We start from the raw sequence: 17,965 nt of genomic DNA on the forward strand, positions 1-17,965 counted from the left end.
CTACAGACTCCACACAGACCCATTGAGGGTTCATTCCTGACTTGTGTCTAATGCTGACAGCACTCTGTGGCTGCCCATGACCATAAATTGGATTAAGCAGGTTGGAGGATGTTATGTTTTATTATGTTACCCAGTCAAATTTATCAGCAGTACACCATCTGAGAGGCACTTAATGATACAGAAATAAGCATATGTTAGTGTAATACACCATATTGTTGTCTAAAGAGATCTCAGACCACCTAAAGAGTTTAGTAAGTGCTTATCATTCTCAAGAGGGCTAAAAACTATAGAAAAGCTGTTCAGAATTCATCAGTTGGCATATAAACAAATCTAGGACAACAAAAACACTTGATTTGGATAAGGTGTCCAACAGAATGTAACAGATTGGTGGAATGATTGTTTACTAATGAATAATGTATGACTGGCATCAGTGTTGGCCTTGCCAACACTTTTTGAATTTAAGTTTCACTTACTTTAGAAAGAACACTGATGCACACATCCTCTCCAGAGTCAGTTCCTGCTTTGAAATGATTATGGCTACACCATCCTCCCTATCCCCTATTATTAGAATTCTTGAAAATAAATGAGATGACTTCTGCACACAGGAATCATGAGTTTCAGTTAAATACTTATAACATTGACCCATAATTAAATTACACTTTTACTATGTCGCTCAACTGTTCAGATTATATTTATTAAATAAAGAGGTTGAGATAAAAACTACATTGTGTTTTATTTCATCCATCCATTTTCTAACCCGCTGAATCCGAACACAGGGTTACGGGGGTCTGCTGGAGCCAATCCCAGCCAACACAGGGCACAAGGCAGGAACCAATCCTGGGCAGGGTGCCAACCCACCGCAGATTGTGTTTTATTTACTAAATGATATTTAAACTTTGATATTTGCAAATGTGTGCAGCAGCCTGAGCATATCAATTAGAAGGGCACTATTTACAAAAGAAACTCAGTCAGAAACAGTTTATTTTTTCATAAATGACAGTGGCCCTTTATAGTAATTCGGGTTACATGCGTACAAAGCATATCACGCCAATGCCACTTCATTGCTGAAAGATTAATAATAATAATAACAATAAGGACCAAGCACTCAACAGCAGTACCACCAGTGGGACATCTTAAAGCAACAGGGTGACAGTAAGTGCAAAATGTGCAGCAAGGCTGAGAAGGCGATCAGCCATTTTATCTCTGAATGTACAAGCTGGCTTGTACTGAATATATAAACTGGCACAATGTTGTTGCCAGCTATCTGAACTGGCCTAGGTGGACAAATGCCTGGAAAATGGTACCATTACATGCCAGAGACTATTGTCAACATTGGAGATACTACTATCATGTGAGTCACAGCAGTGCAAACTGATCATACTGTTTCAGCTAACCATGCTGATATGGTGGTCCATTACAAGAAAGAGAGTCAATGCCAGCTAATGTAACAGTCCCAAATGACAATAACGTCTACCTCAAAGAAGTTGAAAAGCAGAGCAAATATACAAACCTAGAGATCAACATCAGCAGGATATGGAGCAGCAAGACTAGAGTTGTGTTTATGGTGGTCATGGCTTTAGGTGCCATCAAGAAAGGATTTGAAAAGAATCTGCAAGAGCTGTCAGGACACCCAAGAAGTGCAGAAGATCACACTAATGGGAACCTCTCAAATTCTTCATACAGTGCTGGGTACATGGACACCAAAGCAGCTGCTAGCAAATTGCCATAACAAACAAATCTCTCTATTATATAAAAAAGTCTTTGGACCAGACAAGACTTTTTCAAAGAGACGAGATGAGACATTTTCAGTGAGATAATTTCATGTCCCGCGAGATGAGACTTTGTGCCAAGAGATGAATTGAAAACCTAACAGGTCCAAGCAGAGGTGGAAATAAAAGAAAAATAGTAGAAGAAGAAAAGACAAAGAGTAGAAGACAAAGCAGAAAGTCGTAAAGAGGTTAAAAAAAATTTGGCGCGATACAAATGCGGAACAGGTTAGAGATTATGAAAGTACTAAAATTCGAAAGTCTCAGAAAACTGATAGTAAAGATCGCATTAGCGCTAAAAACAGAAATTATTACTCGGTGGAATAATGGAACAGAGAAATGACATTGAATATATGGACATAGGTGATATGACAGAGCTACTACAAGTTTTATTTCAAAGTAACCACAATTCAGTCAGGTTTATATTTATGATCACATAGAAGCGAAGCAATATGGAATCCAAAGAGTTACACGATTGGAAGTATTTGAAATTCTACAGCCAATAATGGATACAAATCCATACGTCCAGAAGTATTGCAATTTACACTAAATTTAACTGAAAAACATGGACAAAGAAGTTTTCTTGGATTTCTATATGAATCTGAAAGATCATGCTTGCATATATAATAAACCAACATGTGACAAATTGTCAGCGATAATATTTTTGAAAGACAGAGATATCAAAGACAGAGTTGATATTCGTGTTTATCCAAAAGCACAGCACGATTTGTCACAAGCAGCATATCCAGGAAATGACTAGCGCGTAGGGCCCGCACGGGGGTTGATGAGCGAAGCGAGCAGGGGGCAGTGTCTCCTAGTAATAATAATATTTTCAAACAAGCTTAATCTACCTCAAGAGTTTCAGAGGACTGGTGCCTATCCCAGAAGCATGTAGTGCATGCCAGCAAGTGAACTTGGACAGGGCACCAGCCAATCTCTGTTCCTATTCATATAAGCATCCACATCCAGGGCCAAATAAAAATCATCAGACAATCTATATTCCATGTTTATGGGGTTGTGGGTGAAAAATATGTGTAGGTACAGGGAGAACGTGTAAAATCCACCTGGAAAACGACTGAAGATTTGAGAACAGGATGCTGGATACTCAAACCACTCATAAAACAAGCATTTCTGTAATAATAATTTGAAAATGCATCAAAGTGCCTTTGCTATTTTCAAAGTGCTTAACATTCAACTGAGAGCAGTAAAGAGTCTAATGGACTTTCCCTGCATAAGGAAATTTTGTGAAATATAAGAAACTAAATAACTAAATCCCTTATTTAATAGTAATGAGTTCATTTTAACATTGCAGGATTAACTTTGGTCCTAATTGATTTCATTGACATTTTTCTTGCAGTCTCATTGTTTGGCCCCAAGAGAAGGTCGGGCATAAAGCCTGTAATCAGAAGCATCTGTACATGCTTTTATTCACTAAACACAAAAATAAAACACATGCTCAGTATTAGATGTGCACCAAAACAGTGCATTTGTGAAATTTAAAACAGCAGGACTTTCAAGGGACATACCTATGCCTGACCCTGGGATTGATCCCACATATGGCCCTTAAAGTAAATCCCAGGCAGAGTTTTAAAATCATCTCACCACCACAGGCTAGTTGAGTGTGCAGTTGACAGGTGGGCTTTGACAAGTGATCACCCACCTCAACTTCTAGCAGGGGTTAGCTTGAATAGATAAGCCTAGATAAGATTATAGGTTGTTATTATTTTATTTCTGTCTCCATTGTACTATTTCTGTTGTTCATAAATTAAACCGCTTAGTTTGAATTTGAAGAAAGTACAAGAGCACCCACTATTGTTCCAACTGACAGAAAATTGGTCTCTCTTACTATTACTAAACATACTGTAGACAAAATAAGATGCTATGTATAAAGTGCGCTAGAGGTATCTTAATTGCATGAAATGTGTTTCTAATGATAGTGAATCAAATCAAAGCACAGCTTTTGATGTTGTGTAGAGGCATGGGAGAGGGCTCTCTTATGAAAGAGAGTAATAATCTATGTGAGAAACAATTTATTTGAAAAGTGTTAAAATAGGAGCATTTAAAAACATCTAGTTTAGAGTCAGCCAGTCGAAATCGCATGTTGTTCAACTAATGATGGCACATTTTGTGTTGTTCATTTGATAGTAATTACTAATAGAATCAAATTTATACTCAAAAGGAAGATGAATGCTAAGCACTGTGATGTTTTTTGTGTGATAAGATTGTTTTTCTGGGACTTTGACTCACACGCTTAATGAGTTTCCCTATGAAAGTGTTTCCTCTGAGCAAAGATTAATTTGAAGACATTAGTCTTTCAAAATGAAAACTGGACATTTTCTTTCATCATTAAGCACCAAATAATATAAAAGAATTAATATTCAAAATTAGGACATCAAAACATTTTTGCAATGTTAGCATTTTTCAAATTTATCACTATAAATGGGGCAGTTTTGATGGCTAAAAAGGGCTTAAATTAGTAGTAATCTGGTAATGTGTAGTTGTAATTAGTGTAATTAGCCAACATTTGATGGGACCAAACCAGGTATTAAATGCTGATTATTTTCTATTATAGACTCTGTGGGACTTAGTTGGTGGTAGAACAGATAAGCAAATAATGCAGGATCTCAAAATTTTACTTTTATGAATCATAAAGCATAAATAACGAGTTATCTCTGCTTTACGCCAAATGTGCAGGTTGATCTTCGAGTTCCACATCAGTATAAGAGAAGGAGGAGCATGCCCAATGCATGCATAATTAGCCACATGGAGATAAAGATCAAATCTTGAAGAAGGCCCCATCACAGGAGACCCTAAGAAATAATAATAATAATGAAAGATGTATTACGATTTACAAGAAGTTTCTATCTTTTTGATAAAAGAAAAAATGCAAAGCACCAGCACAGACAGTTTATGGAGCCTTCAGCGCAACTTCAAAAAAATAGAATAAGCCTGCAGCTTCAATCAAGATCTACATATTTTTTCTGACTTTCACTACGATTTCAACATTTCTGTTTTGTTTTGATGAAATATATTAATTGCGTGTCTCTGAATGTGTTCTTTCTTCTTTGATTTCACAGAGGCATGGTGGTGCAGTGGTTGGCACTACTTCCGCACAGCTTTTTGGCCACAATAATCAGTCCAATATAGTTGGCAGATGATTCCTTAGCCCTCAGGGACGCTTTAAAGACGACTGCACCTTTATAATTCAGTCAAATCTAGTTTAGTTAGTCCTTCCTCCTTGATTTCAATGCATTTTGCAGAGTTTGGCAATATTCGTGAACACTTCCGTAATTTCTCGAGATGAAGTGAACACCGTAGAGTTCACTAATTACTACTCTTAACATCATCCTATTCTAATAAGGTCCTTTGAAATACTGCCATCTGCTTCCTGTGTTTTTGCCAATTCTGCACCCATCTTACACACTACATACCCAACCTCTCATGTGGGACCTTTCTGAAAATAAAGGTAAAATGTGAGTAGCCATACAGGGCCAATTTCCAATCACCAATTAACCTAACTTGAATGTCTCTAGGGATGTGGGAGCAAAATCCATGTATACACAGGGAGAACATGCAAAGTTCACAAGAATCAGTGTCAAGGCTTTGGAGCTGTGAGTCAACAATGCTAACTACTGCACCAGTATACTATTATGTGATACCTTGGTTGCTCGCATCATCCCTTCTTGCACCCAGACATAGATAGTCACATACCAAGATGGACTAGTGTAATGAGGACACATAAACAACAAGAAATGATGCAATTTCATTGTGTTATTGATTCAAGCACTGACCATCCAACAACATAAATGAAGCCCAGTTCTGTATCTTCTTTAAATCAAATATTTCAATTAATATTCCAATAAAACAAGTGCCAAGTGGGAGTTAAAATCAGTCCTCAATAAACAGATGAATAAACAGATTCCACAAGAGGTAAAATCCGACTCTATTTCAGTTGAGCCTCGGTGCCTCTTTTAATTTTTCCTACACTGCACACCTATCAGGTATGCTCAGTGAGAGGCATGGCCATCCTTTCAAATGGCTTGCGACCCACCCACCTCAGTCAGTCACCCTCTGGGGCGCCCAAGCCCGGCTCCATCATCGCGCCACAATTCTTAAGTGTTTGAAGGACAACCCTGAAAGCCCTTCGTCTGCTCTTGTTCCCTGAATGATTAGCAGGAGTGATCCACCCCGGAGCACCGTTCTCTCGCTCCTAAAAGGGCCAACTTCTAAGCGCCATGTATCCTGTCTTCTGCACCCTCTGCACTGACTCATACTCTCAATCTCCAAGAAATGTCTCTTTTGAATTTTCACCCCCTCTCGATCCTACTTAGGCTCCTTTTAAACCATTGTCGATGCAAGTGTCTTTAAGACCTACAGAGTGTCAATGAGGGATCTGACTGAAATTATCATGCTTGCACATGAATATGTGATCAGCCAATTTCCCAATCAAACACATCGGGCCATTCCTCTTTGCAGTGCACACCTGCACCCACTAAACCAGAGCCACACCCTCTAAATTTTAAAAACTCTGTACTGCCATAGACCACATATGCACTTTACCACATGTCAATATTAATCTAATATATATATAAAAGCCAAACACCACTGACTCACTCATCGCAAAATCTCCCGAACCATGAGGACTTGGGACTTGAAATTTGGAATGTAGGTTACCCTTGGCCCATAGGTGCTTGCTAAGAAACAGTTTTAAAAATTTTGTGGTCCAAGTGCATTCTGTCTGTATGTCTGTCTGATTTTCACGAGAGAATTTCTTAACAGATTTAGAGTTGGTTGTTTTCTATTATTTGCTTGAACTTTCCAGTTGATTTTGCGGCTTTTCTCATTGCGCTAAGTACCATAGCTCGCTTGCAGTACCGATGTATTTATGCAAATCCAAGGGAGTGGTTGTGGGCTGAGAGTGGTTGGAGCCTTCCTCATTCACTCACCAGCCTCTGTTCGAGTTGGTCTACGTCTCGCCACGTGTTGGAGTGCACCTTGCCTCCGCTTAGCTAGCAGTACCTGTTTGTTCAACAGACACTATCATCTACAGATTGTTAAGGAGTAACGTTTGACGTTTTTGAGAGAGAGATCAGAGCTCCATGTGTTTTAGAGAGTAGCTACTGATTGCCAGAGATGTGCTTTTCTCCCCACAGGGGGAACGCTCTCCCGTCAGAGCTAAACACGATCAGATATCGTGCCAATGTCTATTGATTTTTAAAGTTTATCCTGTTTCATTACTATGTGGGTGCAGCCACGGGGTACAGCTAGTAACTGTATAAACAAAGCAATCTGGTGGTTTGATTTTGTACATTTTCAAAGTCAACACACAACTTAGCACTTGTCAGGTGTTGAGCCATAGTACACTTTTTTCCATAGGGATTTTAGTGGCTTAGGAGTACACAATGTGTTCATGAACTGAACTGGGAACTATAAAGTTTAAAGTTCAATGCTTAGACCACTAGGCTACACTGTCCACCACACATGTTAAGGAAAGAATTACCAAAGTCACAAGAGGCTATTGTCAAATGCAAAGCATTACCAGAATGCCACTAATAACCTTACAGTAACATTAAAAACATCCGGTCATGAGGAAGAATGATATCTGCAGTAAAAGAGCACCACTGCACACCAGTACAAGTAGACAAGGGGCAGCCAGGGGGCGGTTGATTCTAACTAGCAAAGGTCTCCAGGTGTGAGACCTCCAGTGGCACTATAGAAAGAGAATGGGAATTATTCTCTTGTGTGCCAGAGGACCTGATCCTCTACTAGGAAGGAGGAGAGTAGACGACTGAGAACTGGCAGCAAGCCACAAGATCTCTCTTGCCCAATAGGTGACAGGACCCTTAACAGAGAAGCTGTAAACATGTTAGCCTTATGGGTGTCAGCCCTGCTAACAGGGAGTAAAACAACACACACCCCCTGGGTGGGATGAGTGGAACCATATGACCCCTTTATATCACACAGATGGTGAACTACAGAACTGTCTCTTTCATGTTTTTTTAAAGTTTTCATGTATTTTTAATGGAGTGAAACATTTTACTTTTTATTTCAATATTGCACAGTGCCATTTTGAATTTTTAACAGGCAATAATGTTTACCTTTACTGTGTGTTAAGTTACAGCCAGGGTTTTTCCCTGATTTATGTTTATCTTCATTTTTATTATTGTTTTTGATTTTTTATTATTAGGTAAATTCTTTTAATAATTTTATACCACCCTGAAGTCTCTATGTAGGGATCGCCTTTAGCCTTCATAATTCAATCTGTGGAGTTGGTTCCTCAGAGGTTCATTGGTATTTGTCAGGGAGTGTTTTTTTGTCTGTGAGTAATGTTCCTTGAATTATTTTGATTATTTTGCTTCTTATTTCTGGTTTTGATTACTGGATTGTGATTTGAACTTGAATTCTTTGGATTGCCTTTTAAGGCATATCCTTTTACCTTGTTTTTCTGTTTTATTCTCCCTTCGTTCACATAAAGTACACAAATTCTTCATTTACAAAGATGCTTTGTTCATCCTTGTCTTATCAAGGCAGCGTTTACAGTCATTCTGTCCCTTGGAGGACATTTGTGTACAATTTAAATTCTGCATTTATAAAGATTCTTTTTCATCTTTGTCTCATCAAGGAAGAGTTTTAGAGTCATCCACCTTCTTGGAAGCTCTTTCTGTACATTTTGAACATTAAAACTATATTCTGAAGTTTAAAAATCTGTGTCCCATTTGTGCCTGCCTGTTGAGTTTGGGGTCAAGTTGCCTGGAGTGAGGCATGCCAGCGAAGGTCCTGGCCTGGTTTATGGGTATTTTTGGAGGTTTTCATTCTTTTTGCCATGTTTGTGCCTCTTATCCGTAACACTGAATTGGTTGCTGGTTAAGTGGCACAGAAGTCACATGATGTGTTTCGTCATCAGGACCCACCTATAAAAGATGGTGTCACACTTCACTACGAATCCATATATTGGGATATTTAAAATGAACCTTTCCTAGTAGGGCAGCATGGTGCCTCACAGTAAGGAGACCTGGGTTTGCTTCCCGGGTCCTCCCTGCGTGGAGTTTGCATGTTCTCCCCGTGTCTGTGTGGGTTTCGTCCCACCGTCCAAAGACATGCAGGTTAGGTTCATTGGGTGCCCTGCCCAGGATTTGTTCCTGCCTTGCGCCCTGTGTTGGCTGGGATTGGCTCCAGCAGACCCCTGTGTTAGGATATAGTGAGCTGGAAAATGACTGACCTTTCCTAGTGCTTTCTTTAGGGTCCTACTAGCTACTTTTTGTCTTTACTTTTGCTTAAGCATTTTTTGATTAAAACTTGTATTGGGTTTTGTTGATTGTTACTTTTGCCATTTTTGGTAATAAAACCCTGCCTAGATTTTGACTGCTTTCTTGCTTCTAACCTTTAGTTTTATTTATCTCCTGGACAAGGATTTTTTGAGCAATGATTTAGAAGAAAAAAAAAGAAAAAACAAATAAATGTGAGAAAGCTGTTGTGAGCTTTAAGTCATTCAATGAGATTCAAGCAGACTTTCTCACATACAGTGATAGTGACCTCTGTGGCACAAGTAAGCCACAACTTTAGCCCAAACTTCAGTCCAAAATTATGCATGGGGTATGTTAGTACTTTCATAAATCATTTACTCTTTTATTTATGCCATCCTACCAGTGGCAGTGATGCAGTCAGCATCTAAGCATCTAAAAGAGGCTCCCAAGAGGCCCTCATCAAAGAGATATTTGAAGTATGAGAACACACTCAGAATCATGATCTTACGTTGCAGAATACTTTCTAATTTGCACTTGAAAATAAAACAGCTGTATTTCAGTTTGAACAAAGATGGGTGGAGGACTTCAAGTGTTTCAAATGATGTTCACTACTTGAGTTGAGAACATTCAGCACTAGATTTATCCTTTCATTTGTGCTATGTTTCTTGTGTTTTAATATTTCCGTCATGGTTACTAAATGAGGGGTATACATACAGGTTCAAAGTATGACCTGCATTGCTAATAAAACAGATTCCCAGGGAGCATACGACCCCTGCTGGACACAGGGGATTAGGGGAGATAGTCAAACTATCCAACTATCCATTTAGTGTACCTGCTACACATGTAAACCCAACCTTCAATGTGTTAGCGCAATGAGGTGTACATTAGTACACACACCTACGTTCACTCATATAGGGTCAGTGTAGAGTCAACAGGTAAATTAACCTACACAGATACAAGGGAACATTCAAGCTCCACACAGACAATGGCTAAGCAGGGATTTAAACCTATTATTCAATTGTTATCTGTTATAAATTTTGTAAAATGAAGGTTCTGAAGCCACTGTGCAATGGGTTCAGTACATATATTTGTCAGACATGCATAAATATTGGGCAGGTGCAGGGCTACGAAAAGGGTAATACTACACCTTTCTCTTCTTTTACTCCCAGGAATACTTACATCACTTCCTCTGGTCACAAACCAGAAGTCACACCTCAGCACCAGAAGTCGCCATTGATTTGTAGAACCTCTGCGTGTGGTGTTGTGCACCAGGAGCGCCCTATTTCCATCGTAAACAACCTACAAGGCGCAGTCAAAAAGTTCCCGGCACTTGCTGCAGTGCTGCTAGCGCATCTGAAGCTGATTTCCCTATTTGCACATGAACTTGATGTTAGCATGTTGTTTGAACTGCAACATTCAGCCGAATGACTATACATACGTCTAACTCAAATGGTAATTAAAACAATACTACACGCTGAAATAAATCTAGACCCGTTGTAACGGGTCTACAGACGTGCTGTGCTCCCCACCAGAACAATGTGTGTGTAATCTGATCTCTCACTCTCACTATACTTTCTGAGAAGGTTGGCATCCTTCAACATCTGCAGTAAGATGCTGCAGATGTTCTATCAGACGGTTGTGGCGAGTGCCCTCTTCTATGCGGTGGTGTGCTGGGGAGGCAGTATAAAGATGAAAGACGCCTCACGCCTGGACAAACTTGTTAAGAAGGCAGGCTCCATTGTAGGATTAAAGTTGGACAGTTTAACATCTGTGGCAGAGAGACGGGCACTAAGCAAACTCCTGTCAATCATGAAGAATCCACTGCATCCACTTAACAGTGTCATCTCCAGACAGAGGAGTAGCTTCAGTGACAGATTTTTGCCACTGTCCTGCTCCACTGACAGACTGAGGAGATCGTTCCTCCCCCACACTATGCAACTCTTCAATTCCACCCGGGGGAGTAAATGCTAACATTAATTTTATTTTAATTTTTTTCATTTTTATTACTATTTAATTTAATATTGTTTCTTTGTATCAGTATACTGCTGCTGGATTATGTGAATTTCCCCTTGGGATTAATAAAGTATCTGTCTATCTATCTATCTATCTATCTATCTATCTATCTATCTATCTATCTATCTATCTATCTATCTATCTATCTATCTATCTAGCAGGGAAACCAGGTGAAGATGCAGGAACAAGCATCCTTTGAATTGGTCAAGTGATATAAATCTAGTGAAGTGTCAGTGGGGAGTGCACAGTAAAAGAGTGTCCATTCCCCAGCCCTGTAAACTGCTGGAAGCAGGATGCTATGAGGCCTGTCAGGCCTGTTTGGCCCTTTGGTTAAAAACAGGGCAGCGGTCTGGCAGAGATACCTGAGATGGCAAATCAAGGGGTTTAATAGGGCTAGGGTGGACCCAAAGGTACTTCACAGGAGATCAGAAATGAGGTGGTCTAGGGGTCTGGTATAAAAAAAGGCCAGTAGCCATTGCTTTGGGAAACATGAAATCAGGTGGAGAGTAGAGGAGAATTTACTTGGCAGGATGAAGGAGAAGAGCAACAAGAAAGGAGAAAGGTAGGAGGTGTAGACAGGGGGATATCTTTTCAATTTTGCTTTATAGCCTCATTAGTTGTGTTTTGCCTCCCAAGTCCTGTAATCGTCTTTATACAGTTGTCTTAAACTGTTCCTACCCTTACAATTTTAGTTTTGTTTGGCATCTTTTGGATTTGGGAACTGACGGAGTGCCCCTTACAGGTCACTATCTATCTATCTATCTATCTATCTATCTATCTATCTATCTATCTATCTATCTATCTATCTATCTATCTATTATATAGTGCCTTACATCTATCTATCTATCTATCTATCTATCTATCTATCTATCTATCTATCTATCTATCTATCTATCTATCTATCTATCTATCTATCTATACCAAGGCTACTTAAACTATTGCAAGTCTCTCTAAACATTAGCACAGCAGCAAAAAAACTGTAAGAACAGAAATAAATTAACAAATGCTGTAGCTGAAACAAATTTGACCACAGGCTATTGAAATGGAATCAGAGCTACAGGAAAATGTTAGACATGCAAACATCTGAAAGATTCAGTGAATCCTTTGGGAATAGCACAATCTTGTCAGTTGTTCTTCAGTTTTATTTTGCAGATCTGTGAATAATACAAACACAACACACCAATGCACCACAGTGAATAAGTGGCACGCAGTCTTAAATAATAAGAGTGGGAAGACATGAATAGAAACTGCATGAACTGGGCTGCAAAGCTTTTGCTGTTGTTGCCAGTGTCAGAGCTGCAGAACGAGGCTGTCTAATTAGTGCACAAGAACATAACCGCAGCAGTGGAAGATGGGCCATTCAGTATGAGGTAAGGAAAGAATTTTTTCTAGATATGCTTTTTGCTATAGCTGATCAGCTGAAAAGCTGTATAGAATATACACATTTTGACAATGAGTTTCAATTATTGTTTTTTAGTTTGAACATCATCATCACCAAGTGATACACAGACTAATTATTCACAGTATATGCCACCTTTCATCTTTTCTCAGAAGTGTCTTCATGCACTTAGGATTTTAATTTCTGCTTTAGAAAAGCTGCTAAGTACAAGTTGTAGTGACTTAGAAATGAAGCTATTATAGGGGAAAAATACACTATTTCTTTAAATTGAATGGGCTAATATTTCCATATACGAAGCAAGGACAGCTACATGGAGTTACTTTTAATTAGTTTCACAACTTCCTTGAAGTTTCCAGAACCTCAGCTAAAAAAGACAAGGGCAGCGAAATCTATGAATGTCTCCACATTAGTAAATTAGGTTGAGCTCTTGTGCACTTTCTTAATCAAATAAAAAGTCAGATTCCCTTTTCTGAAATATTTGTCTAAATATCAGGCGTTCTGGCAATAGCAGATTGTTTGCTATAAAGAGTTGTGTATGTATGATGTATTTGTGTATGAAGTAATTTAATTTACTTGTAATTTTCTTTCATTATGCATAAATGCAAAATTTATGAGTGTATGTATAGGTAGTTAACAGTATTGATTATAAAGATCCACCCCACTTTCTTATTTACTTTCCTAGGATCATGGGGATAATTTTGTAATTGTAAATCTACTTTCAGCACATCTTAGCTGGCACAGTGGGTGGATAAACCAAATAATATTTATGAGCATATATTTATTTTTACACTTTGCTCTGTAATGGTTTGAGATACAAAAATTGTTTTTTCTCCTTCAATACATTTTTCACAGCTTTACGCAAGGCATTTTCTTTGTTTGAATTATGAGGAACATTCTTTACTGGTCCATTCTTGCATAGTTTTATTTTTGAGGAGGTTTATTTTTATTAATGTTTTACTTGAAATGCTGCCAGGACACTATTGTGCTCTATTGGTTACACCACCATTTTGAGCAGCAGTCGCCATGTTGATCCTGTGGATTGTTGGTGTGAAACTATATAAACTGACACTTCAGTCTTGTCCAAATTCAAGTTTGAGAAGAAACATTTGTAAAATAATAAGCATTGCAAATTTTTTAGATTATTTTTGGTTTAAGAATTTAGCTTGTATCTCTTCAACTTTATCTTAGGTTGACATTCTGGTTTGGGCACACAATTTAATTGGCTATTTTCAGTTTTAACCAAGTACATTTCTGCCACGCATTTTGCCTCATCCTTTTCCTGATCCTTAATCAGTCATTTTCGCCCCCCAGCTCAGAATAACAACCTCAGTGCTTCTTTATAACCCGTCCACTGTTTCCAAACTATTACAAGGTAGTAGTCGTTCTTGTTTAGTTCCTTTTTCCCATCGACTGAAGGAGCACATGAACAGCTTCTTCGCCGAGTTGTTTAACTTTAACATCTCCAGACAGACAGATGGCACAGATCAGTGTACATGCCCTCAATAAAACATGTTCTTCTGTAAAAGCTTAAAGTTGAAGTGTTTGTGTTGCACAAGATCAGTTTTTGGTTTTTTCAACAAACAATCACTAATGGGATAAAAAAATGAGTTTTGGTACATCAAAGTTGATTTTTAAGCTTAATTGACAAAAGAGTTGTGAGAATGGAAATATAAATACAAAACTTGAAAAGTGTATGACACCCTTTTTGGTGTATAGAATAAGATGCATAGTGCAGGATGAATTTGAAAAGCTAATGGTTTTATCTGCTTCTGTTCTATGTGTGAAAATGCTATGCGTTCAGTAAGTGTCACTGCAAGTGCAAAAATGATTATATGGCAGCTATGTGAACACAGGGCTGTCATTCCAAGCACTGGTGTCTGGTGTTTTGTTGTCCCTATTTTCCTATCAACATCACTTGTAAGGCAAAAACCAATTCTGCATGGGATGATAGCCCACTGAAGGACACAGTCAAACACACTGCGCCAATTTAACTTTGCCATTTAATCCAATGTGTACAAGGATGGTCTCTGGGAGGAAAACTGAATCCCAAGTAGCCATAGGAATAACATACAAACTCCAACAGTAACTGGGCTAGGAACTGAAGCTGTGAGGCAGCAGTGCTTACCAACGCTAGAAACCAATCAGTAACCTAAACAGTTAAACCAAGAGCTGAAATGTCATTAACTCATTGTAACACTGGAAAAATCAACTGTAAAATGTAATGCAGAAAGTAACGATTTATTGAACAGTGAATGTTAAGGGTAATGACAGAAAGCTGAGCTGCGTTTTAGAGGCTGAGCAATGCTGTACACAAAAAGAATGCAGATTTATGGGTTTGCTTCATTGACTCCAATGTTGAAAAGCTCAAGTCCCTAGGAGCTACCCAATGCCAAGTTAAGGCATGCGGCAAATTTGAACATTGGACAAAGACAAAAACAACAGTGCAATCCGCCCATCTATGAATACGGATTTACTACTGCACTAGTGTGTTACTGTCATGAAAGGGGAAGATAATGGCAGCAACACTGAGTAAAAAACATTTGAAAGAGACTTACATTCCTTGGACATGCCCACTTCAAAGCATTTCTGCAGCCGACAATACTGGCATCGATTTCTGGTAACTTTATTGATGACACAGTTTTTATCCCTGTGACATGTGTATACCATGTTCTTCTGGATACTTCTCCGGAAAAAGCCCTAAATGAAGGGGTGGAGGGTGGATTTGGGAGAAACAGAAAGAAGGACATACTCTTTTAGTAATGAGCCATACCAACATTGGACAAACATATAAGGGAAAGATATTTTTGTGCAATGGCATTGCATGCTAGGCAGCCTGGATTTCTGCAGTAAAAACAAGGTTTTTAATGAACAGGAAAGCAGCATGATAACAAAAAGAAACAAACGACACAAAACTCTAAAGTCAGTCTTTCTCTCTGGTCCTTAAGCAGAATAAATCCAGAACTTATAGAGGGCAGACAAAAGTTACCCATTACTGACTTCTCAAAATCTGATGAATTTGCAGTAAAGCACCAGACAGATAACTCAGCATTCAGACTTTTAGATAAATTCTGAGGCTGAATAATTGAAAGAAATTCAGATTTAATGCCAGTTGAGTATGCATAAGAGAGCAAAAATGATATGAATATTAGGAGCTAAATTTAAAAGTGGAGCAGAATGAAAAAAAAATCAACAAATGACTACTTGTATGTGCCCCCTTGGTAAACTGATGGCAGAACTGGAGATCTTATGTCTGAAATCTGTTAAATGTCCTTAGGCCCAATTCTAACCAGTTTGAAAAAAAAAACCTTCCATGGTCAATGTTGCACATATTTTATTGCACCATTAATTCATTATTTACTGAAACCTGCCACTGTGACCACTTTTAAAGACATCAACTACTGTATATTGAATTTATCGTGTTTTTATAAATTTAAGAACATGAGAACTTAAGACATTTCACAAACTAACAGAAGACCATTTAGTCCATCAAGCTCATCTGGTTAGTTAATAGCTCTCATTTAGATACAACATGAATTTTATCTTACAAAATACATTCTTGAGAAATTTTGGTGTGGCTTTCAACCCATTTACAGGAAAAAGCAACTTTAACTCGTGTTGAAAAAATCTTCTATCTTCTCTGACGCAGGGCATTCCACCATTATCCTTATACCTATCCTAGGCACACAGATAACACTTTGGATTTCAGTCGTTTGAATCTGCCTCATATATTCCCAAGCAGTGTATAGCATAAAGCTACGTAACATTCAGATATAAATACAGTGATTATGTCTCCAGTAATAAACTGGAAGACTTGTGAAAAGAATACAGATTTTAAGGCTGATGCAGATGCATTTGTTTATAACCATATTACTGCATTCATTTTTGTATTACATTTCATTGTACAAGCACTTGTGACATTTCCTCCATCTCCTGCACTCAGTAAACGTTTTTAGTTTTTTATTTGTAGTTACTAGTTTTTACACATGCGCAATCACATGTTACTTGGTCTAGGGCAAAAATTGAAGTAACAGTTCTTGATTTAGAAAAGCAAGGAAAACTAAATCCCACTGAAGTGTAAATGAGGCCCTGCAAACAAAGAGAAAGAATTGGGGCACAGAATTGATTCCCTGTTTAATGTCCAGTTGACAAAAAAATAAACTGTGGTAAAATAACAATTTTTAGTAATGTCATTTCTAGACATAAATATGGAAGTTTGTTTCATGTAGTCATGTTTCACTTTTCATGGCATAGGCAAAAATAGATTCAAGACAAATGTCTGTCTGGTTGCCTAAATGAACATAAGTGAAAGATCCAGGATAGGTCTAGCTCTTAAATACATAATGTACATAATGTGGAGATTTTGTTCCTTTTTACATGCTGTGGAAGTTCTATCAGACCAAATGTGTGAACTTATATTTCTGAAAGCTCTACATTTAAGCTGGCTGATTTCAATGGGCTCTGACTGTTTCATAACAATAGTAAGCATTCAAGAACTAACTTTTTTTGTGTGTGTGATAACCAGGATGTCTGTGGTATGAATCAGAACTAACCTTTAAACTGTGAGTCTGGTGACTATGATATGTTTTGTCACAGTTTAAGCAAAATGCATCCACACTTAAAACATGAATGCACTTACTGTTAGTTAAAGTGCGTTTGGAGCCTTTTCACTTTTGCTTGATGAAGACAAGGCTGAACAGAAACTGTGAGGTTTTTATGTCTTCTCTGTACTGGAATTGTTTGTCTATGTAGGGAAAGGGTTTTATTTTGGATATTGACTGAAGATACATGTAAAACTGTTTTCATTTTCAGCAACAATCAAGTTTTTGATTTTCAGTTAAGCACTTCAACATTTTAAGTGATTTTGTTGTGAACTTTTGGTGTGTTATTTATTTCTGCAATAAGTTCTTTAATCTATTCAGGACACAGAGCACCCAATTAACTGGAACCCACCTACCCTGCTTTTACATATTGTTATCAAGTCATAAAGCATACTGACTAATATTACAGTCTGTAATAGGAGTCTATAACACACTCATAGTGTCATCTCTGTATTTTTTTAATTTCATTAACATGTATTTTCTCTCCCATTTAAACTAAACTTGATTCTAACCTCTTTCTGAGTTTGCCAGGTATTTTTTAAATAACATTTATTTTGATTGGGTACTGGGCTTGAATGGTGGCACAAGGGAAGGAAGAGTGTACCTGCGTAGGAATTTGCTCAGGGCAATGCATCCACTCCACTGCTTGCCTTCATTGCGATAGTAACAGCACTCAAACTGGGGGTCTGTAGTTTACAGAACAACATTTTTTAGCCAGTGGAGCTAAAGGAAAATGTACTCAGGTGAGGAGCAAGTTTTGAACTGGGGGAGGTTTTGCAAATACAATGAGGCAGAGAAAGAGAGAGACAGAGACTGCTATCTAGTAAGAGGCACCCTGACAGTTTGAATCCCCTTGGTGCCAGGGGAGTGAAGACAAGCAGCTGAGAGGAGAGCAAGGCTCTGAGTGAATTCTTCAACAGAGACCAATTGTGGTGTGATTCAGAG

The 17,965-nt window shown here is 38.2% G+C and overlaps 1 protein-coding gene across 4 annotated transcripts in view; it reads right to left on the reverse strand.

Annotated features, from left to right (window-relative positions):
• LOC120516124 (retinoic acid receptor beta-like) overlaps positions 1–17,965 on the reverse strand; it is an 878,498-nt gene that overhangs the window by 121,841 nt on the left and 738,692 nt on the right. For all 4 annotated transcript variants that reach the window (XM_039737583.1, XM_039737584.1, XM_039737581.1 and 1 more), the window contains one exon: positions 14,978–15,119. In XM_039737583.1, coding sequence (XP_039593517.1) covers positions 14,978–15,119 — 142 coding nt within the window. The remainder of the gene's footprint in view (positions 1–14,977; positions 15,120–17,965) is intronic.

The sequence above is a fragment of the Polypterus senegalus genome, chromosome 15 (assembly GCF_016835505.1).
Source record: "Polypterus senegalus isolate Bchr_013 chromosome 15, ASM1683550v1, whole genome shotgun sequence".
Lineage (NCBI taxonomy): Eukaryota > Metazoa > Chordata > Cladistia > Polypteriformes > Polypteridae > Polypterus > Polypterus senegalus.